The sequence below is a fragment of the Nyctibius grandis genome, chromosome 4, assembly GCF_013368605.1.
Source record: "Nyctibius grandis isolate bNycGra1 chromosome 4, bNycGra1.pri, whole genome shotgun sequence".
Taxonomy (NCBI): Eukaryota; Metazoa; Chordata; class Aves; order Nyctibiiformes; family Nyctibiidae; genus Nyctibius; species Nyctibius grandis.
In genome coordinates, this window is record NC_090661.1 from 66390859 (window position 1) to 66415078 (window position 24220).

General features: G+C 40.2%; 1 protein-coding gene across 1 annotated transcript in view; it reads left to right on the plus strand.

Annotated features, from left to right (window-relative positions):
- KCNH5 (potassium voltage-gated channel subfamily H member 5) overlaps nt 1-24220 on the plus strand; it is a 157920-nt gene that overhangs the window by 104197 nt on the left and 29503 nt on the right. The window contains exons 9-10 of the mRNA XM_068399126.1: nt 10338-10590; nt 21092-21288. Coding sequence (XP_068255227.1) covers nt 10338-10590; nt 21092-21288 — 450 coding nt within the window. The remainder of the gene's footprint in view (nt 1-10337; nt 10591-21091; nt 21289-24220) is intronic.

The window sequence follows — 24220 nt, forward strand, 5'->3', positions numbered from 1 at the left end:
TGATTTCTTTGATTCTTGTGCGTCAGTGTGTCACATTCTTTAATATGTTAACTTCTTATTCACTAATACCCTAATTTCCCAATACTGATTCATACAGTGTTAAAAGTGAGCTTTTATATTGTAAACTACTGTAAATGCATTCAGTCCTATTGTGTAAACTCAAAATCATATGAAAATTCAACTTTCATTTGCATTTATCTCCTTGCAGTTAAGCCAGAATCCTGTATTACTCCACTACAGTTTCATTAGATTTTAATGATGCTTTGCAGTTAATTAGGAGAACCTATGCTTTAATTACTGAAATTTCCTTTCATAGTTTCCGCATGTCCGGTTTTATAGATTATAAAAATGTAGTTAGAGCCGTAATCTTCGACTCATGGTAAGCAGTGTCCTCTGGTCTGTAAGACAGGAGTGGCTGCTTAGCTAGATAATTAATATGGCTGTAAAATCTATGACTTAGGTTTTTAACCGTTTTCCCTTGGTAAAGACTTGCCTAAACTTAGGCCTGGATCCAAAACCTATTTAAAACAGTGGAAGGATTTCAGGAACCTCTGCATCTGGACATCAGTAGTTGCATCTAATCGAACTTCCCAGAAAAACCCATGTTACAGAAGAACAGAGACAAGATAAACGTAAGAACTTGAGCACCGGTTTGAATATTTTGGTGTTTTATATCCCTTACAGCCTGCAAGTCTGCAAAAGCAACAGCACCAGTGGCCTGTAGTGCCCACACTGAGCATCCCTGGGTCTGTACAAGCGTAAGGATCAGGCAGTTTGCTTTCAGCTGCAGGACCTTAGGCAAAGTCGGGATTTGTTTTATCAAAAGGGTGGAAAGCTGTGTCGTAGCCAGGCAGCCTTCCTATCTTTATCTCCACTCAGGGAGGTGTTATAATGTGCATCACCAAAACAAATGAGAAAATGTTGTAAATCCCAGCTGAGAAACGATAGAAACAGTGGTAGAGTCCCAGAGACTAGTCATGTAGAGTGGATTGTTTCTCATGCGTTAGTTCCTTCATTACCCCTTCAAGCCCTGCTGTAAGACCCTCTGCATTTAAATTGAATCCATCTGTACTAACCCTAGAGCAGCAAGCAGATGGGAGCGCACTGGAGGGACCTCCATGTTACACAGAGTCAAGTCAGATTTATTACCACAGACACAGTGGGGCTAATGGTACTACCTCACACCTGCAGCTGACCTCCTAAATCCAGATAGTGCTACAGCGTAAGGAGATTACTGCCCCAGGTCTTGAATTACCTCTCTGCCCTGCTTTGTCTGACAGCCTGGACGTGACCGTAGGGTTTTCTTCCAGTCTATTTTTCAAAGCTCCAGTAATGAGATTCTGACCAGTCTGTTGTCTGGATATCTTTGCATCACATGATTTCCCATTCTCCTTAATTTTTATGAACTTTTCAATAAGCTTCTTATTATCTTACAAAACACATGTGCATATGACACATGATAATTAGGAGTTTCTGAACTTTTCAGTTTCCATCAGACAACTCAAAGACAGTTTCCATCATCCAAGGATGTTTTTCAACCTAACATACAGTATTACATCCTAAACTGTTCCAAATATATCTGCATTGTCACTCTGCAATGTGTTTTGCAACATCATTTGCCACAAATTTATAATACATTTCATTCAGTCACTCAGCATGTTGAAATGGCTTTGTTTTGAAATCCAAATTCAAAGAACAAGAAGGTTAATGTACTAACAAAGAATTAAATTTCTTATCTGAGTGTTACAGTGGGTTCCTATGGTGATGAACGATCCTAGAAATTTGATGGAGTAAAAATAAACATGTGCATGTGTTTCTTTGATAACTAAAGATTTTAAATTCATATGCTTGAAATCAAAATATAAGTTAATAACTTGATTGGAATTACTACCACAACACATATTGCTACCACTGAATATGTGTAGATTTGTTGCATCAGAGCTCAAATATCTGTTCTTGAATGACATATTCAGTGTGTTATCCCAAAGAAGATCTTGGATAAAACTAGTAAGGATGAGATGGGAATTGAAGGCAAAGTGGAGTTTAGCCTGGAAGAAGTTTCATGATCTCATTCTTGATGCTTCTGAGCACAAGCTGTCCCAAACAGAACTTTGTTTTAAAGCCCTAATCTGTCGTCCTTGTATGTGGAAGAGGACTTGTTCTCCCACGCTGAAGTGACGGTGCCTTAAGCACACAATTTTGGCTTCCCTGGTCTCCTTGGGAATAGCTCATCTTCAAATCCTGTCTTCAAACCACAGCGCTTCAGCCTGTCTCTGAGTGTTCACAAATAGGGAATTAACAATGACACTAAAAGCATTAGCGTATTTATTATTATTACTTAAGGGGAAGCAAGCGGCCTCTCATCCATAATCTTAAATCACTTAAACATGAGAGCCCTCCTCTGACAGCTGGGATGATATATGTAATACACGCACATGGACGCTTATCTCCTGGTGTAACAGTCGCTCAAACAAAATGGAAATTTTTTTTTATGTTTAATGCTACAGGTTTCGGGGATATTCATCTAATAATGAGCAGAGCTAAAAACATAACAAAACTAAGAAGCCTTTATATACTAAACAGTATCTCTCATCCAGCAGAACCTGTTTCTTTAAGAGAGATAAAAAAGAGGCAGTACGTTCTCTGTATATGACCATTTTTAAGTAGCTGAAAAAAAACTTTAGATAAATAATTTAACACATGAAACACACACTGAATTAAAATATCTTAGTTTTTATTGAAATCTCTAGGCAGCAAATGAAAAATTTATAGGTATTAGCTCTTCTATAGGAAATAGATCATTATACATGAAAGCAGAGCAACCATTAACTAACACGCAGATGTCTTAAGGTCTCATCTAATGCTAACATTCTGAATGTCAGTAAAACCCAAAGATTTTCTCTTCTTGACCTCTATGCTGTTGTATGGCTTAGGATTTGCTCAGAAAACAATTCAATAAATGTCTATCATGTTTTAACAATCGATTTCTTCAGAAAAGCCATAGGTTGAAAGTGAAAAAAGGCGTCTATTTAGTCTCAACCTAAGGATCAACGGCGATTCGGATAATGAGAGCCAATTCCACATTGCAAGGACTGAAATGGAAATCATGGGAAAATAACACAGTATTAAAACTATTCACTGCTGGCCCAGTAAGCTTTCATATAGGAGAGATGGGTTTGTGATAAATAAACACAGGTTGTATCTTCATTAAATGTTAATCTACACAAGGACAGTACAGTTTAGTCATGTTTGCTGTTAATAAGATCCAAGAGCTGTAGTAATAATTAGTGATACCCTGAGATGAATAGGGGAACCAGGCTGCCATTCCTATGGTGTCCCGTCACATAGAGGTGTCTGTAAGTGCTGGCTGGATTTCCTCATGGATGACCGGAGTAGAAGGCTTCCAAGCTTCATGGCCAAAGAGAACTTCTACAAAATTAGGTGTGACAGCTGCATACAATTCCCTGCTGAAGAGGGAAGGTAAAAATCGTTTGGACAAGTATTTTTGTTTCGTTGTAGAGGCGGGGTTGTTGGTCGTTCCTTGCAGATCGGGACGAGGTGAACAAGAAGTCTTCCCTCACCTCACAGAGCTGAGCTAGGACCAGGTACAGTTGCAATCCACGGTTCTTTGGAGAGCGGGATGCAGGAGAGACGGTCAGGGTCTCACTGTCCTTCACACGGGTCCAAGATCAGGGCCTGTACACCAGTGGGGCTTTCTGTTTCACCTTTATGGATGGTATGGATTATTTACCTCCTGTATGCACTGTTCAGAGCCAGGAAAGATTATCTATAATTATCTCTGCCTCTTGGATGTGTTCATCTTGGGACTGATACAGATTAAACTATGAACCTGTCATGCTTGAGGAAATGCCAGGGCTATACACCATGGCTACAGAGCAGCTCATGAGCTTATTTTCTGGGGAAAGAAGTACCTGAGTGGATGGGTCGGGCATTTTCCTGAGCACTGCCACCAAGGGGATGGAGCTGACAGAGGGGCTGTTGGTTCCAGAGACCACATCTAGAGGAAGGTCTTCTCCAGATCTCTTATCTTAATGCTTTCACCCTTGAGTGTCCGTACATAATGCTGCGTGTTAGCAAATAAAGCCACCTCCAGAAGAAGCACAAAATAAAATAATCTATTGATCAACTCCATTCTTCCAGGGGTGACCTTTGTGCCAGAAGTTGTCACTCTCAAAATTTTTGTGACTTGAGAGATTCTTTGATGTATGCCATATTCTTTCTGATGTTTATTTTTCTTTCTCTTATCTAAAAAGTTGATTTTAATGATAGAATACCCTGTAGTCTGCTATCCTTTGCCTCGCTAGAAGGTTATGTGATGATTGTGCTTGGGATAGATATAACAAAACTGAAACAAATAAAATCTTTAACTGTTCTGAGACTTCTACAACCCTTAGGCAACCTGGGATCTGCTGCTTTGGGTCACTGGTGAATTTTGCCAGTGTGCCACAGTGCATTAGGCAAACCAGCAGGCCCTGTGCTGGTGAACCATTTGATTCCTTAAAACATATGGTGATGCCTGCCATCTTCCCCTGTTTTTCAGACCTTTATCCAGATTCTCTGTTGACAATACTGAATTTAATGTAATTGAGAACCAGTTTCTAGGGGTTTTTTAATGTCTCTAACACTTGTTACTCAGTTAAAAAGTGGTTAATTTTGTTACTATACCGCTAAGTCTAACCATTTTAATCACTGGTTCAGGTCATGTATTCTTTAACAAGGAAATAAACCTAACTCAACTTATTAGACTTGATTTTTAGATCTCAGTTTCTGAGCATTTAAATCCAAGTGACCTTGGATTTTAGTGCAATTAAAATGGAGCACACCATTGCTGCTGAAATTCAATTCTTAGTGCCAAGATATTCAGTGATGTATTAAAGATTACCCTAATGCATGCAGGGTTAATAATTCCTCAGTTCCACACATCAGCTTTGAGTTACTTACAAAATTACCTGATTATTACAGGAAAATGCTCTGTGATATGCCAATCAGCTCTTTTCTTACCTTTGTCTCTTTGGCCTTCGTCCAGTGCTGAATGTAACACTTTTAGCCAAGTCTGCAAAAGAATTCAACACCCAAATGAGCCAAATCCTTCTAAAAATCTGAATAACTTGGTCAGGTGCCTAGAGAATATTGTGGGTTTTTGGAAAGAACTGACCTTAATTATGACTACTGAATATGTCTGAAAACCCAGTGTGGCCTTTCTCCACAAAAAAAAGAGCTATCTGTGGCCTATAACTGGTTAGAAGTTGGAGGAGTTTATTTTGTTTATTGTCAAAACTGACATTTTTAATATCTCCAGTATTTGTTACAGTTATTCATTTAGGAAACGGTCCTTGTTATTTCCCTGCTAAGACTGTCTAAGCTCTTCACGAATACCAGTCAATATATCCCCTAGCTACAGCCCTGGGAAAGTGAGAATCCTGTGTGCTGAAAGAGAATTGCAAACAGATAGCGCTCGTGATTCGCTGGCCTCTACCCTTTTTGTTAACAAGTCTTAGCAGATTCTGTAATATTTGCTAAGCCATCCTGTAGTGTTTTCCATCTGGGGAAGATTTTTTTAAAAATACTTAAACCCATCCTAAAAGATATTGTTTGGACACGCTCCTAATCTGTACAGTTTTTGTTTCGATTCATTTGCTTTTGTTTGAGTTCTTTATAATCTCTGCTCCCCGTAGAGTTATTTGAGCTGTTCAAGGGGCTTATCTTAAACTGCCTGAGCATGCTGAGGAAATGGATGGGAGAGGAAAAAAATAGGATGGAACCTCCTTGGGAATTGTATTCCCCCTTTACAGATCTCGAGCTGAAAAGATACACATTTTGTGCCAATTCCCTGTGACTCTTTCAGAGCTGGTTACTGCCTTTCCCAAACTCTAGCAGCAACCACAAGCTTTTCACTCACTGCCAGCATTTTACATATGCCATAGGGTGCTCTAGAGATGACAGTGGTGTTGAATCTCTGCATTGGATGTCATTGTGTTGGGGTTTGTATCAGCTGGGTGCCAGGTGATGACGGCAGAGCTCAGCAATTGTCTTACACTGACTTTGAGGAGCTTTAATCTTCTGTGCAGGGAAGGGAAGTGATAAATGTTGTTCTGTGCTTTACTTTCTCCTCTCTCAGCTTTGTGGATACTTGTGTACTGTTCATGTGTGGCATGGAGCCCTGCTCCTTTTCTGGTAGAAACACAGCTTATACATCCAGCAAAGATTTTCCTCTGGGTAGAATTTGGCTTTGTCTTCTGATTTTACATTGAAAAGTAGCAAATTCTGTTCTTTCATGCTGCTTGGATGCATATGGAAAAGCTGGGTGTGAAGTCTGTGGCTACAGATTTATTACAGAGCAACTTCTGTAGCAGCACAAGCATCTGGTCCCTGCAGACTGCCTGCTCCAAGTCGTGTGCTCCAAAGCCATCAGTTAGTAAAGCATTGCAGTCAGCAACCTTTATATCCTGCCTTGCTTATAAACTGCAGATTTCACTGAGAAAGGTCTTGAAATCTCTAAGGAAATTTCCTCCTCAGAAATTTGTCATGGTGGTTTTTGGTACGCTGCTGAAAGAATACACAGGCTAGAACAAATGTCCCAGCTGGACTTTGATTCTACTAGCATGAAGTGTTGGAGGCATTTCCCTAACAGTGAAACACTAGCTTGAGCGTTATGGGATATCCTCTGCCTTAAATTGAATTTCTCTTTTACACCCATGTGTGTGCATTTGCAACATTACCACACTTACAACCATGTGGCTACTAGTTTGTATCTTTTTAGTTGCATGCTGCCTTAAAAATGCTGAGAGCTCATTTCACCATAAGAATGTCGAAGGCTTGTATTATCAATAAGGGATCATTTTCAGAAGAATATTTATCTGAATTTGAAGTGCTCATTTTCTCATTTTCTGCTCTTAGGATCTTTGGACTATTTATCATTAGCTTCCAAATGCTTCTATGTGATCGTATATCACATTTTGTGTCTTCTTTGGAAGCAGGAAAATTACTACATACTGTAATCTGTGTCCCCAACAACCCCGTTCTACAGTACAAGTAATAGAGAAGCTGGTGGCATCTGTGAGACTCCTTCTGAATTCATGATGTTGGTATTTGTAAACACAAAAAGAAGTGCTGCAAAGTCAGGTTGGAGCTCATGAAGTCCTGTGCTTGGATTATACAGTAAACACATAGCTGAGTATTGGGATCGTCTATCTTTGCTCTTTTTTTTCCCCTACACATATCTACATTTTTCTTTATCAAAGCTCTTTGCCAAATCTTTTAGTATTAAGTATTTCTTTTAGTTGTCATCTGTTTCACTCTCTGTTCTCAGTACTTGCAGCGTAGCAGACAAGAAAACTGAAATAAAGAATATTTGTTCCTGGCTAACTCTTGGATCATTACTCATTTACTGCTGTACAGGTTGATAAGTGATATCTCCATATATCTCCATACAGTGATATGTCATTAGGAGAATCACTTTATCATGACATCAGAAAATTCCTAAATTATGCTTTCTAAGACTGGCTTTTTCAGTGTAATGGATTTTTTTCTGTCTCTTCATATTACAGTGTGTGATGATAGATATGTTTGTTGTATCTATAAAAAGAGTAATGCTTTGAGTGCTTACTTTTAATACTCTGTATTTAACTCTATATTTGTGAGGAAACAATATGCTGCTTTACATCCAAGTAGCTTTTATTCTTGAGGGACATAATTAATATACACCCCATAAAACAAAGGGTCTGAGAACATCTCTGAATCTTGCAGTAACAACCTCTGCAATAGTGAACCAATTTTTCCTGCACTTTGGAAGCTTAAAAGATAAAATTTGGAAATCAGTCATGTATGAATACACACATTTTTCTTAAGAGCAGTGTTTGAGAATTCATAGCTCCTGGCCTTGTTAAGTCAAAAGTACTTACATTACTGAAAGTATTAAAAGGATATAAAAATCATCTAACCATGTTTTAGGCCCAAGAGTAGATAAAAATGTTAAAAATCATCAATCATGATACAAAAGAAAGCAGAATTTTCATGAAATTACTATTGAGAAGAAAAAAGATGGCATGTTTCTATTTTATTATAATAAAGACGAGCTTTCTGTTTGATCCAGAAGTAGGGCTGAGGTGAAGCAATCACTCTCAAAAGTAGTTTTTGTTTATTACTGGGAAAACTAAGGTGTGCCCATATTTCTAATGGTAAATGGAATGACTCAGGTAAGTATAAGTTTGTAAAATTGACATTTGCCCCTAATAAAATTATGGAAATATGATATGGGATGTGGTCAACAGTGACTCAGGCAAGACATTATTACTAATGAAAATGATGGTTTATGGAGAATATGTCTTGTCAAATATGTTTATTATTAGTTTTTATGATAAAAGAGATTTATGCAGGGTATTTTAATGTGTTCTGTACAAAATTTTGTTACAGAAAAGTAGCATTAAGCCAAATTGACTTATTCTGTGTTAAACCAAATAAAAACTAATTATCTGGTATATCTGAGAAGGTGGTTGTGAGAAAACCTCATGCTATGGGGAAATTTCCAAAGAGATACTGTGCGTCATAGTGTTAGGCACAAGAAGTATCATCTCTCTTGTTTATTCAAGATGAGATTGAGACATGACCTGGTCATATTCTATAAAGACCTACACGTGGAAGAGATTTCCAATGATTGCAGGTCTTTTATCTGAGCAACATGATGAGATCTGCTGGCTGTTGGCTGAAAATTAAAAAAAAAAAAATCAGCTCAGAAACAGAACGTGTTTTAAAAGAGTAGCTGTTCATTGGAACAACTACCCTATATAATTTGAAAACATGAAATCAAGGCCTTCTAGGCTATGATTTTACCAGGTATTCTGCGATTGATATGGAAATTATGAGTGCAAGAGGTTAGTACAGGCGGTTGCAGTAGCCCCTTCAAGCCTCAGACTGTCATAGTACAGAGGATAGGAGCGTAACTTCTACTTCACCTTTTTGCATTCATTATATCTTTGACCGCAAATGATCTATTGAAATAAGAAAGAGACTAAAAGTTATTATTAAACTAGAAATTGTTTACTATTTTCACATTCTATGCTTTAGGACCTTTAGTAGTATTTTACAATAATATGTTTTATACCTCTTCTGCATTAAACAGAAATGAAAATTGTGGCTTTATTTCAATATTAACATGACCATTTGCCTCAAAGCTTAGACAGGGTTACCAGAGTCTCCCTCTGTTTGCTAATATTCAATAGTAGTCAACACATTGTCCCAATGTCCCTGTCTCTCACTCTGTCTGTAGAGCAAGCTGCCAGATTAATTCCACACAATGAGAAATTAATCAGTACTATTGATCTGCAGTCTTCTTTATATGAGACTTCCAGAGTGCTCTTAATCTCATACTCTTTTCTATTATTTATCCTAGGAAAACTTTAAAAGTTTTTATATGTTTCTCAGTGCAATTAGCTACCATGCATTTTAGCATTATAAGGACATCAGTGTGTTTAGGAGGATGTACAAATATTAAACACACAGTTTACAAACCTAACAAGACCTACAGGTTTTCACTTTCTTTCTTCAGCTGTATTTGTGTTACTGTTTCAATAGGGAAAGCTACTTAAGGTAAGAAATTAATTGAAGGTCTTATTTAATTGATCTGCTATGAAGACATCTTCATGTTCACAGGACAGTTTTTCACTCACCTTTACTTTACATTTCTTTTTGCTCTAATCTCAAGCTCTTTGGATTTTCTAGTCTGTAAGCCCTCCAGGGCAGGTTACTTATTATATATGTGTACAGCACTGAAACTAAACCCTAGGTGTGTTTGGATACGTGTCGGTAAGTGGTCATCTGCATGAAGACTTTTGAAGACTAGGTTTTCTGGATGTGAGCAAAATGTGGTGTTTTCTATTGTGAATGGTTGGTCTTTGCATGTCTTCAAGCTCCTTCAGCTCTGAGCATCCGTTCTGTGCTCCTGCGGGGGTGGAGCGTAGCAGTGGGCAGATAATCTGGGCACCAAGTCTGGAGGGATATCCACGAACAGGACATAGTAGCGCCATCTGCAATTCTGGAGAACAAGTGTGAAAACTGTTAGGAATGAGAACAGTGTAACAGAATAGTACCTTCTTCCACATCACCCTTTCATCTGCAGTGAAAGCTGTAGATGGATAGAAAAAGACTACCCCAGTTCAAGATAAAACTCCCACCAGAAGCTTTATGAAATAATTGAATGGATGGATCTTAAGATCCACCCGGGCGAATCTTAAGATCCACCCATTCAGTTATTTCGTAAAGTGTGCGCTGTCGCGGTGTCATATTCCCAGCTGATTGTTTTTCATCTTTCTTTTATTCAGGTTCTCTCAATTTGCCCAAAGGACATGAGAGCAGATATTTGTGTGCACCTAAACCGGAAAGTTTTTAACGAGCACCCTGCCTTCCGGCTGGCCAGTGACGGCTGCCTGCGAGCCCTGGCTGTGGAGTTTCAGACGATCCATTGTGCCCCGGGGGACCTCATCTATCATGCTGGTGAAAGCGTTGATGCTCTTTGCTTTGTGGTCTCAGGATCCCTAGAAGTTATCCAGGACGACGAGGTCGTGGCTATTTTAGGTACTGTGATCTCTATTGAAATGCTAGTGGTTTGGATGTATTTTTCTTCTGTTTAGCTTTGAATATTAACTAGTCTTGCCTAACATCAGCTGGGACTACAGGAGGCTGGTGGTTGTCATAAGATGTAGATGTTGTCTCTCCAGAGGTACTACTCTAGAAGCAAACCCTTCAACTTTTATGCCATTGGGAATACTCTTTCTACTCAGTATGGCTCACTGGTCACAGTTAAAGTGTCTCTGAGCAGAAGAGAATGGCATCTGTGTGCTTGACATCTCTTAGTAGCCTGGTGGAGGAAATCCACATTGTTTTATATTAGTCTCTCAGGAAGATTCCACATGAACCTTCACACTGGGATTTTCATTTGTCTGTATTCTAGCCCAGAATAACACCTGCAAACAGTGTGTACAAGGAAGCAAAACTGTCACTTGCAGTGAACTGGCTTTACAGAAAATAAATAGTCTGATCTGACTATGCAAAGAGATAGGGATGCATCATCTAACCAGCCACAGTTGTGAGAAGTCTGAGCAATGGGGGAGCTCCAGGTTAATCACCTCGTGACCCTGCTGTGGTGTCTGGTTTGCCAGCAGTGGGTGGGCAAGAGCCTAATGCAGACTCCTCACTAGCTTGTATGGGATTGGGAAAGGTGTAGCAGATGGTGGGACTGAGTGGTCAGCACCAGTGTTGAGGCAGGAATCATCCTCAGAGGCAGAACAATGTAGAGGAAGAACTGGTGGCTCTGCATGAAAACCATCCAGAACCTGTCTTACCTGTTTTAAGATTGACATGGGGAGTCAATACTGGTTGTGAATCAAGGTTTCAGCTCCTTCCCAGCTGGTAGCAAGGAGGGGAGAGGAGAAAAGAGGACAAGCATGTAGCCAAAGGAGACTCCTGGCATGTTTCTGTACAAACCCGTGTACGTGTGTCCTGCATGGGGTGGGACTGGGCGGTGTGCAGGTGTGTGGGTGGGACTGCATGGGGACAGCTCCCTGGGGGCATAACCTGGGTCCTCCCAGCCGGAGGGTGTGAACTCAGGAAAGTGCTCATCCCTGCTCTTGTGAAATACCTGCTGCAGCTTTCTGTGTTCTAGTATATACTAAGGTTTTTAAAAAGAGAGATTTAATGTAAGAATTAATCTGTTTCCATGTTCCGATGTGAAGCCATTATGGCGAAAGCTCCTAAATCTGCAATTTCCATAGTAAAATATTCCTTGTATTTAAGCTCACTGGACCATTTCATTATTATTATTAATCTCGGTGACGATATATTTGCTTACAGCTATTTAAAAAACAAAAGCTTTAAGAGTAAGTAGCAGCATTTAAACAAATAAATAGTTTTCGGAGTATTACAATGAAAACAATAAATATGTAATTTACTGAACTAGAAGCCATCACTAAATGGATTACATGCAAAACTTTATTGCATTTATTAATGAATATTGTGTGTTTGAAATGACAGTAAGAACTTCTTTTTTCTGCCTTGTAGATATGGTAAATCTAATATCTATGTTATTCTCCATTTGGCTGGAGAGACCTTTAACCATATCTAATTAAAGTGAATTACCTTTAATTATCGAAAGTGCCTTCGATTCTGCCATGGCTGCTGACAGGCGATCCCATGACTCAGAGCTGTGTTTGTGTACTACAGGGATTGGCAGAATATGTAAATGTAACTTAAAGCAAGATAAACTGCTTCCTCTAGTCACAGAGCACACTGAAGAGTTTTTTCATGCTCTGACAGATTATTTAACAGAATAGTGAACTGAGTAATTATGAGTTGTTGTATCCTAAAAATTCACTTGTGGAAGAAAATCTCTCCCAGATGTAGTTGCAAAGATACTTATAGTGGCAGCTGTGGCACCTGAAATAGCAGCTGCAGATCAGACAGTGAAGAACATAATTTTTATTGATGTCTTCTGCCTTGAGAAGTTCAAGCACAAGGAAAGTGAATCTGCCTAAGGGGGAGACCAGGTTTAAAAACCTCTACGTAACGTGAAAACCTCTGTAGCCTTCTTTGAATACTCCAAGCATCTGCTGTCACACTGGGGTTTCCTAAGGAAAGTCAATTTATCAGATTGTACTACCAATCTGTCCATCTTCTCCATCCCCCCGCAGTAACCTAGAGTGGAAATGCAATAAGTATCCTTTGGAAACTTGTCCTCATTAATTTCCTTATGGGAGCAGAAGCGTGGCAGGCCATGCTGTCTGCCAGTCTCTGCTCCTTGCAGAGCCATCCATTTCCTAAGTTTGCTTTGGGACTGGTACTTTGCAGTTACTGTTTTAACAGTGTAGTGTTATTTAATATGGTAGTGTTATTTGCCTTGCTTAAAGAGAAAGAGAGAGAAGGTGTGTGACTTTTTTTTTTTTTTACCATGCTCACCCACAGATGGAACTTTTTGTGTATTCTTAAAAGTGGAATATCCTAGAAAAGAGAATCGAGTAGGGACACCAAAATGGGTTAAGAACATGCATCCTCCATCTCTTACATTTGTACTTCTATCTGAAGGGCTTGGCTTTGTCCTCTCTCGGGTCCCAGCATGAATCACTCCATGACGTTGCTGCTTTTCCCCTTCTTCATCTTCCCTTATCACACACCCTTCCCTCGCAGCCATGGTGAGTCGTCACATTCAGCCTTCTTGCCTGCCGAAATGGTGTCCTCAGGAGGCTTGGCATCCCATCCAGGTGCTTTCTGTAGACTCCCCTGTGGAGACAACCATCCTTTTGTTCAGCAGCAGTTTTCCTCATTCAACAGCCCCAGCTTTGGCATTTCTTGTGCTCAAAAGCAGGTGAAACCTGGTGATTGACAGGGCAACTTGCAGCACCATGATGTTTTGTTCTCCTCTGGTTTGGTTTTGTTCTCATTTGTGCGTAATTAAATGACCAGCTGCTGCAGTAATCAGCATTACAGAAATCAGTACAGTAAGAGAATGGATCCAATCATAGACCTGTAGTTTATAGGACTAATTAATGAAGACACCCAGGTGCCCCATTATGTTCCCCTCATTAGTTATCTCCATTTCTCGAGGACAGTCTCCCACCTTTTGCAGGTACTGACTGGTGCTGTAGCAGGGAGCGCACCCCATGCAGAGCTGGTGTGATGGGGTGCTGCTTTGCTGGAGAAAACAAGATCCTGTCATTTTAACATAACTCATCTGCAGTTGTCAGGATAATGGAGAAGGGCAAACAGTCTTGTCTCTAATTATCAAAACTTTCCTAGCAAGCGAGGTGACCCTGAGAAGGCACATCAGTAATTTTCCACCGTCTCAGGCAGGAGTAAACAATTTAACTGCCACTGCTGTGCATGGGGAGATGTTATCAGTGGAGAAGTCTCAGGAAGGACTGGGGGTTTGAGGTCCCCCAGGCTAATGAAATGAGGCATCTGCAGCAGAGGGTGCCTAACAATTCACCCTGCCACAATTAACCTGAATTTGTGCCTGGCAAGGAATTTTGTGTAAGTGGCAATGCCAACCGAGTGTCTCTGGAAGCTGCTTTCCAGCTCCTGCTATTTGCACAGCTGACTGCATAAGTTGTACAGGAACTTAAACCAAGCAGATTGATTAACAAGTTTACAGAAGTCAGTTTGCTACCAGAGAAATAATGACCCACCATGTTCAAACGTTGATTGTAGGAGCTGATAAAAAATATTGCTCAAACTGCATAGTGATAAAAATATATTGAGCAGTGAAATCCTAGTGGGGGCTGCTGTTGAATGAATTCAATTTTGATAGTCAAGCCAGGATGAATATATATTTAATAGCTCACGTTTCAGCCACACTTAGGGTCCTGATCCTATATGTAGTCAATTAGGTTGTTATTTGCCTTTATGTGTTGCATGTTAATTCTCAGCATGTTCTGTGTATAGTCCCAGTGCATCCTGTTGTTTATTGGGTTTATTGGTTTTAGGCAAGCCAGAGTTTCACTTATTAAAGGTCTGCTTCATGAATTATTTCTGAAAGTTTGGTCTGGGAAGAGGATATTATGCAGTATCAGAGGAGTTAAGGAAAGCAAGAGTGCAAGTGGCATGTCTTCTTGAATTTGGTATGACATCTGAAAACCGGGACTCTTAATCTTACATGTGTTTGGAGGTCAAAAGATTGAGTCTCCTACCAAATCACACAGAGGAAAGTTCTTTAGAGGCTGACCAAGTATCAGCTCCTGTTTAGGTGAGCAGGAGACCCAAGTGCTCCATAGCTCTCATCCATGGGCCTTAGTAATATGGTATTTGGGATCCATGCGTTAACACTTTGAATTTCCTTGGTGTTACACAGCTGGCCACGTGCTTTGTGCAGGACAAGACTGACCACGTGTGATGCACTGCATGACATGAAAAACTGTCAGTCCAATCCCTTCTCATAGTATTAGTAGCTAATTCTGTGATTTTAATTAGTTTAGTTGAAGCTTGGATTTCTCCTCAAGTGGAATGAAGGTGGCAGAATTTGCCCCTATGTCAAATCAGCTCTTGATATTTTATACTGATTTTTTTGTTGTTGTTTTTCATGTGAAGTAAACAAAGGCAGAGTAATTGTGAGAGTTTCCCCCAGTTAGTAATGTGCACCTGGTAGCAATTTACAGAACAGGCTGTGTCCTATTTCATCTATAGGAAAAGTCCCTTTTGTTCCGATGAGTTAAAAGCTCTAAATTAACTAAGAGGAATATGATTCATAAAGGAAAGGTGTTTTTTTTCAGCTAGCAGGTCTGCAATAATTAAGGTGATGCAGGTTGTTTTTTAAGTGATGAATCTCAAAGTATTTTGCAAAATACTTGAAGGATTAGTGATCTGAGAACCAATGCGACGTGCAGCTCAGCACCGTGCAGTTCTTCTTAAACATTTGTTGGAATAAGTTGTATCTTGCAAGTCTGGGTTGGCATATGTAGTACCATGTAAGATTTAGTCCCACTGATGCTTGTTCAAAAGTGTTATTAGCTCTTACTGACAGAGTTGAAGGGAACATTCAATTTTTCACATTATTTTGTAAATTTAAAATATTTTCATCTCTATCTGCATGATATTTAACTATAATAAGAAGCATCAATCTTAATTTAGTGCCAGCTGTGTGTTATAGATGTGATTTGCAGCCTCCAATGTCAGAAAGATTTCTTTCACTGAGTTGAAATGTTTTTGAATTAGACCTGCACACTTCACTGCCAAACTCAGGAACTCAAAAGTCTTGGCAGCGCAAGAAGAGGAAGTTTATTTTAAAATCACGTGATATATTTCTTTTAAATCAGATGAACAGTTTGAGGCAATCTGATTTGCCTTATGGGTTTTGAAGATGGTTTATTTCTTCAGTCAAGGAAGGATAGAAACTTATTTCTGTATAAAATCAAAATGGAGATATCCTGTCTCCAGGAGCTGGGGCTTCTAGAAAAAATATGAAGTACTAGGAGACTCGCACTAAAAATGAAAGAGATGAGGGGAGAATATCTATATAGACCTTTTACTCTTCCTGCAGCAGTCATGAATGCTGGAAGGAAGGTAAATTTCTTCTGTGTTTTTAGGTGCAGATGGGGAATGTTGCACTGTGTTAAATAACTCAAAGTACCTTTGCCAGCATGGACGTGGATCTTTGGAACAGTCTCTTGTTCTTGTTTCTTTGCTGACTATTTTGACAATCTTTCAAATGCTAGAAATGCTGTTTTCTTCCATCATTCTGCCCTTTCACATGTTAATATGCAGTCCTGTAGAGCTGGATTTCTGACTGGTCAGCACTCAGCTCTGATCTGATTTACAGGGGAGTTCTGGCCCTCCTGGATGGCCCAGAAAAGGCTGAAGTTTTGGCTAAAACATTCACAGAGGCAAGGAGATCTCTCTCACAGTCTAGTAGTCATCTCTGCACATTGTAGGCTGTACTTACAGGAAGCAATGATGTCCCATATGGCAGGAGGCAGCTGATGAATTTGCACCACTACATCACCCCCATCTTCTCCAGATCCCTTCTTCAGACATAAGCAGCTGTATCAACGAAGTCCAGAAATCCAGCCAGCCCAGTAGCCTGTCTCCAGAAATGGCCAATAGCAGATGTGCAGGATAAAGTAGGAAGGTGAAGTAAGCAAACAGTGATCCTTCCCCAGAATATTCTCCAAACCTCCATTGAATTGTGTTTCAAGGTCTTCCTCACTTAGAGGAAAATCTTTTGTGTTTAGTAGCCACAGATGGATTTTATTACATGAATACATCCCATGATTTTGTAAACCTATGCAACCAGCCCCCATGTCCCATGGCAAGGAGCTGCAGGGCTTACCTACTCACTGAACTCTGTGCTGCTTTGGGTAACAGGAGCTGATTCTCTCCTTGCTCATTGGATTTCTACATCAGTTTGAGATACGTCTCTCCTGCAGCCAGAGGTTTCACTGCAGATGTATAGACTGAGGCAGATGTATTTGTATGAATATACGTACCAGTATATGTAATTATGGCTGCAGGGACTTTATATTTGGTCACTGGCCTACACTTCTGTGCATGCTGCCATCACTTCATGGCTATTGGTACCTGAGCTGATTAGATGAACCTTTTCTCTGTATGATACAGGTTTACTGATTCTGCAACAAAATCAGCCTTTGCTTTTCATAAGCAACAGAAGATTTGAACGTATCATGGTGGAAAGCCTACATTATTCATCACATCTGGCTTTTGCTAGCATGACTCATAAGACTTTGGAGATGTTTTAAAATAAGGGGAAGGGTAGCTGGCCTATTACCTAAGACTGCACTGCACAGAAAAACACCTTATCACCTTAAGAAGTAGTCTTGGTCCCTTTTACGTGTTTTTCCTCACTGCTGTTTTCCACCAAGAATTTATTCTTTCACTGCTTGCCCAAACTTCCTCCCAAAGGCCCCATCAAGTTCTCATGTCTCCTAGGATATTTCTTAGCTCAGTTTCTGTCCCCGTCTGGAGAAGGATAAATTTTGCCTTTACATGTGTTCCGAGATGCTGTTTAACAAGTCTTTCCTCTCCGAGTTCAAGGACTTTTTCATTCCCTTTGCAAGCTCCTGAGGAGTTTCATAAGGCTCTTAACATTTTTTCTGTCTGAAAGGTCCAGGCCTGAGCTACTGTGTCACAAATTGGCAAGTCAGTCCACAGCTCAAGGCTGCAGAGAACATCTGCCCCCCCCACTTCTGTGTGGAAGAGTTATAATATAAAAGATAGAATAGTGTATAGAAATATCATTATCTATTATATAGTTACATACCATATGATTGTCTCTAAGTATATATATATGTATGTTTTATGTACAGGCATATATACATAATACATCAGCAAATTTTTATCCCTGTTTAGGATGATACTGGTGTAGCTATTTCAGCAAAAATGACCCTGCACACGTCCTCTTGGCTTCCATGGTTCTTTCAGTCCCTAGATCCTTACACCCACGTTCCTGCCAGCTTTAATCCAGCAGTACCCAAATCCTGACACTCCTCTTCCCTTTCCTCATAGCAAGTGCAATATGTATGCAAGCCATTCCCACTTTAATTTTATGGGATTCCTTTTTTCAGCGATGCTTTGGGCACTGTGAGAGCAGGGGCAGGAGGCATTCCCAGAGCTTTGCCTCCATTCAGGAGAGATGTTAAGACTGCTGAAGACTCAGGGCAGAGCAAATTTTTCAGAGGTAACATTCTGGGGCCTCGATAAATCTGTGGAGAGAGGCTTTGAAAAGTCTGCAGGCTGCATCAGCCCCAACTGCCTCTGTATCGCCAGCCCAGCCCCAGGCTTTCCCTGGAGGTGTGCACGTGTCGTGCAAGTGTACAACGTACACGTGCCTCTGCGTCGCTGGTGTTTCAGACATACCAGTTAAATTTTCTGTTGCAACTCTGAAAGGTTTTTTTCATTTAGTTGCACCATGTAAAATTAAACTTGAGTAATTACTGTTCTCTACTCAGTGAACTACAGTTAATAGGGATGGAGTATAGTACATTAATCTTGGTATTTATGAGAAAAGACACATTGTTTTGGAGAATCTGGTTGGTTTTTTTTTTCGTTCAGTACATTCCTTAGCACATTTGTAACAGGCAAACGAGACTTGTGTGTGAGGAAAATGTCAAGTTCAAGAAACCTTAAACACTTCCAAGATTTTGTAATTTCTGAAGAGAATAAACCACAATGTAAGAGGAGCTTATAGCTTCCCCGTTCAAATCCAGTGACTGATGGCTCATGGAGGAGTGAATAGGTTCAGTTTATCATGTCCTGCCCTTTCTGAGGAACCCAGTGCAGCTCACTGCCTCACTGAACTGAAGACAATGAGGAGATCTTCTCAAGTTTGTGAATGATGATTTAATTTATCTCTGATTTGGGTATACTTTCTGTAACACAACATGGTGCAGAGTTTTGGAGTGGGCATCCACTGATGTCAGCCTCTTGGTTTAAATTAGCTATGTGTTACCTTAAATTTAGAAAGAAAAAAAGTATTTTGCTCATATTTCAGTGGGAAAATTGTAACAGTCCCTATTATTGAATTCTGTCTTTTTAACTGCACTCTGCAGCCACTGAAGGCAGGACTCACTTCTGTCCTGTGTCCACCTTAGAAAGCAAATCCATTAAGCAATTTTGTGCATTTCAGAAATGGTCTATTTTCTGTGAATTATATAACTGTGCGGAGTATGTCTGTAAACCAGGTTCTGAACTATGGATATAGAGGAGGACAATTAACTGCAAAGGGTAATTTCAAAACAGTGCATTAGATAAATGATATGTTACTAGGAAATGCTCTGTGATAAGGAGAGCATTTCAAAGCAACTTGTTTTATAAATTATGCTGTCTGTATTATGTATTGTAGTTAATTTTAATTACATCAAAATATGTAGAATTATTTAAAAGCAATTCAATGAGAATACAGTTACAACCTTTCTAAGGGATGATTCTGCCATACAGACTTCTGTTACGAAACTAAAACAAGGAAATGAAGATAAGGACTTGCACATTTTATTTCACTCTACATGAGAAATGTTGGCTATGTTTTACTGCATACAATACCTAAAAAAGAAATGGAAATAGAGAAATAGAACCTCTGACACCAAAGGTAATAAGGTTGGATAAATTATTACTCTGGTCTGTGTTCCCAAAATAGAGTTGGGTGAAATGTTACAGTTCTTGAAAGAGGAAATATTAAAATGTATTACCTTTTTTATCCCAAAACTATAAAATCACTAACCTTCACCAAGGGGCTGCTTGAGGTACCTGAAATCGATAGCAATACCACCACTGACTGATTGAGTTCAGTTTCCTTTTAGTAACTGCTAAAATAAAAAGCTTTGATAGCATTGGGGTCTGAAACAAAAAATGCTCTTTGTACACTGGTTTCTGCTTCAGGATTTGACATGTCAGCCACAAACCGCACTCCATGGCCCTCGCTCAGCCCGTGGCTGGAGAGCAGCTGGGTAGCAAGAGGCAGCTTTTGGGTGCTTCAAGGGGCTTTCTGGTGCTGCCCCTGCTTCTTCTCAGGGCAACCATAGGATCCAAACCTGAAAGCATCTCCCAGTCTGCATCCATGCTAGTGTTTTGATTGGGTCAGGAGTATGATTTTGCATCTGATGTCCTGATCCTCCCCACTTGTCCTGCTTCGGTGTCTAGCATGGCTTGTCTAGGGGTGTGGATTCCTCGCAGAGGAAAGGAAACTGTGGGATGTGGAGAAGTACATCTCATGCACTTCCACCCCCTGGAGCTCTTCTGACCATGGGGCTAGACTACAGCTAGTCCTAAGTCCTCAAAATGTGCAGGGTGAAGGTCAGGTCCTCAGCATAAGCTGTTCTGCTACACTACCTACTGATGTAGAAATAGCCTTCATGTGTAATTTTCACATCTGGTTGAAGTTATTTATATGTGCAGGTGTCTAAGGTGTTAAACTCGTTCTTAGCAAATATTTAAATACCGACTTAAGTGTAAGCCTCTTCTTAAGTCGATGTGTTTGGGTTTAGAACTAGACTTCTGGATCTGTTTAAGATTTAGAGCCTGTTATTTAGAGGTTAAAGGTTTTTTGCGGGTTTTCAGAAGAAGTGTTGACACTCACACTGAAGTAAAATTGTTTAAACATCCTGTAAAATGTGGTCCTTGGGCCCTGGAAGCTGGCTCTCGCACCGCACTGCAAAGCCTTGGTGATGTAGGAACCTAGATGTCATGAGATTTTGGTGAGAGTGTGGCTCCTAAGTCACTTAGGAACAGACCCTCAGAAATATTCAATCACCTGAACATTAGTTAAGTGCTTATTACATTCTGGAGCCATTGAAAAATCTATTACCTGCATCTTCAGCTACAAGGAGACCTTTACAATCTGTCTTTTATTATTTCTGACACTTCACAGAGCAATCTATAAATACCTTAAAAACCTGGGGCTACTGCTAAGGATACTCAGGTACCTCAGATACTCTTAAAACTTTTACCATTATTAGCTTTCATAGTTGGGAGCTTATGTTAGAATAATTGGAGCATAGCACAGTTTGGAAGAAATCATTTGTGTGCTGAAGAACACTGCACAAGCTTTGCCTTTTAACAAATTTGTCCTGCTGTTTTTCAGGTAAAGGTGACGTGTTTGGTGATATCTTCTGGAAGGAAACCAGTCTGGCCCACGCATGTGCCAATGTACGAGCTCTGACATACTGCGATTTACATATTATTAAACGAGAAGCCTTGCTTAAAGTGTTGGACTTTTATACTGCTTTTGCAAACTCGTTCTCAAGGAATCTCACGCTCACCTGCAATTTGAGGAAACGGGTAAGGCGGCAGCTCTTGTTTTCCCCTTTCTCTCACCAAGAGATTGCACACTCTTCCAGACTGTTTGCAGTGTTTAACAGCCCCCAGTTTACTCTTGATGTTTTCAGGTCATTGCAGATTAACTGGCCTTTCAGTAAATGTTGTCGCTGTTCGTTAATGATAGCTCAATAAACATTTCCCGTAGATTTGCAGCTTGGAGAAGCAGTCCTAGCAGGGTGACATATGAATTACATTTCTCCTCCTTTTCTTCACAGTTGCTGGTTTTTGGCTTTTTTTTTCCCATTGCATAATGTATAAAGTTGTATTTTGTAGTCTGATAGAATCCAGATTCTGGATTCCTCAGAGGTGAGATTTGGTCTCTCACCTGCTAAGATATAGGTCAGAGGACAGTCTGATGGATCTGCATGGCACAGACCAACTAAGAGAAATTTATCGATGTTAAATAAATAAAATGCACTCAGCAAAAGTATTGTGTTAATACCTGCTTCTCTCACTTGCATAGCTTAGAGTTTTAATATTGCAAGGTTAATAAAGCTTGGTAGTGATTTTACATTCACAGCTCACTTCTTAAACCCTCCTACTCATTTGACAATCAATCAGCAATGCTTACTATCCGTTAGTCCTTTCAAAGAACACTCCATCTGAAAATTAATTAGCTATAAGGACGTATCTTGAAAACAGGTTAAGGGATTCTTTAATTCGCGTTGTGTCTGCAAAATTTAATTTTTATGATGGTTTTCTTAAGATTGATGAGGGTTATATAAATTTCATGTGCATAGAGAAATCTCATAACAATGATTTATAGATGGTTGAGCATTAACTGTGATCCTCTAGCTGCTGAAACACATTTTTCTGCAGCTGTACCTAGGGCATCTCACCTGATAATGTACCAAGGCTACCTCAGTATTTTACAAGACAGTTTCAGCCTCTACAGTAACAGGTGTTCAACACAACTTGAATTTTACTTTTCTGAATCTAGTTTCTCTCTAGCCACTGGAGCATCTTACAAATGCTTCTTTCAACGGAGTTTTAATTTTTAGTGCATTCCTTGTGCTCATTAATATACCAAGTATGGCACAAAATTCCCATGGCAAAAAGCAGATGCAGTGGGATTACAGTCCCCCTCTCTCTGTGCTGGAGCCTGAAAGAGCTGAATTATAATTAGGTTTGGTTCCAGCTTGTCAGCTTACCTCTGACTTGAAGCTTGTTAACTCTGCTTCAGACCTGAAGAAAGGCTTTGGGACTTGAAAGCTGTTTGGGGTTTCTAGCTTATCACTTCTCTGTTGATAAGATGTCCTCCTAGCTTTGACTTCAGCATTCCCCCCTTGCCATCTCGCCTACCTGCGATGTGCCACCAGCGACAGTCCCGCGATGACAGTTCTGCTCAGGCGTTGCTGACGGTGATTCCATGGGACAAGATAATGCCACGTACATTGTGCCAAAATGTATTCTTTCCTTCTTGAAACTGTGAGCCTGTCACTTCAGCTGCCTTCCTGGGACTCCCCTTCCCCCATTAGCCGTGACAAGGTTGTGTACAGCAAAAACACGTACAGATCTTTTCCTGACAGGGCAATGTGCTGGAGTTCAGCTCTGTAGTCCAGGGATGCATACAGGGAGTAGCCTCCTGGCTGTGTTTTCATGGACTTTCTTCTCTCCCACGTACCTTTTTTTAGGAAAATTGGTTCCTCTGCAGGGCCCTGCTGTAGGAAGTCACCCAGGTGGAAACACTTGTGGAGCTCAGGTCCCCGGTACAGATACCTGCTGTATAGCTCAGTGTTAGGTACGTGGACTTTGCCATGGGGGCAGTGACTCAAAGCAAGAAGGAACAGCACTTCTGCAGAAACGTTGGATTTTGCAGAAGGAAAGGAAATGTTGGTTGGATGCACATGTGGGCATTACATGAGAGTGGGTGGAGAGTCAAAGAAAGGTCATGTCAATGTGGTACGTGCAGGGTGGAATTCGTTTCACTAAAAGCTGGGTGATGATGTCCAAACTAGTCACCAGTCACCTTTATAGCCCATGAGGAATGGTTCCTCCAGAAGGCAATCATCTCATCCCTCTTCAGTGCCCAGTCTGGGAGGGGAAAATCATCCCCTTGACTTTTGAGACAGTCCTTGATCACTAACTTTTAAATACCTATTGTACCTCAGATGAACTCCACCTATGATGTCTCCTACAGTTTTACTCAAGAACTATTTTGGGACGAGTCTTATTTCTAATATTGCAGTAAGATGTGCTGAGCCAGAGCCTGCTTTGCAGAAATTCTGTGTATTGTTCCTAGGTACAAAATAGATCATGCTGCTTTCAACACCAGGGACACAATCTAAGTCCTGTTACATAAAGTTATTCAGGGGATTGTTTCAAACCTCATATCTGCTGAAAGTATACGTGATTCCCTGCTGGGCTCAGAAGTGTTTGACAGTGAGTTCATCTCTTAGAAAAAGCAGTGCCATCCAGGACAGTTTCATCAGGCGAACAGAAAGCAGTTTTTCAGGCAATGAGACTGCGCTGACAGAGCTGCACTGTACTGCAGCAGTTTGTGCTGGAGTCATGTAATCTAAATGGAAAGAAAACCATTGTCTCCTTTAATTGATTTCAACAGAAATATACTTAGCACTTTTTCTGCGTAGTCATCACTCGTCAGGTTTGACATTTAATTACAACAAAAGTACACTCCTTGCAGTTCTGTGCTCAAGAAAATGGCTGCTCTCACTGTCAAAAATATGTAGATAGAACTGTTCTTTCATCAGGTCTGCTCTTTGAAATACACATATATGTATGTGGATGCACACACACACACACACATACGTTTGCGCTGCATTGTCCCTCAACAAGCACTTAGATGTAGTCCATAGACTGCAAAACAATTTAGACACTCAAAAGGCTAATAAATTAATAATAGTACTGAGCACAAAAGGTTAGTTCCACATGA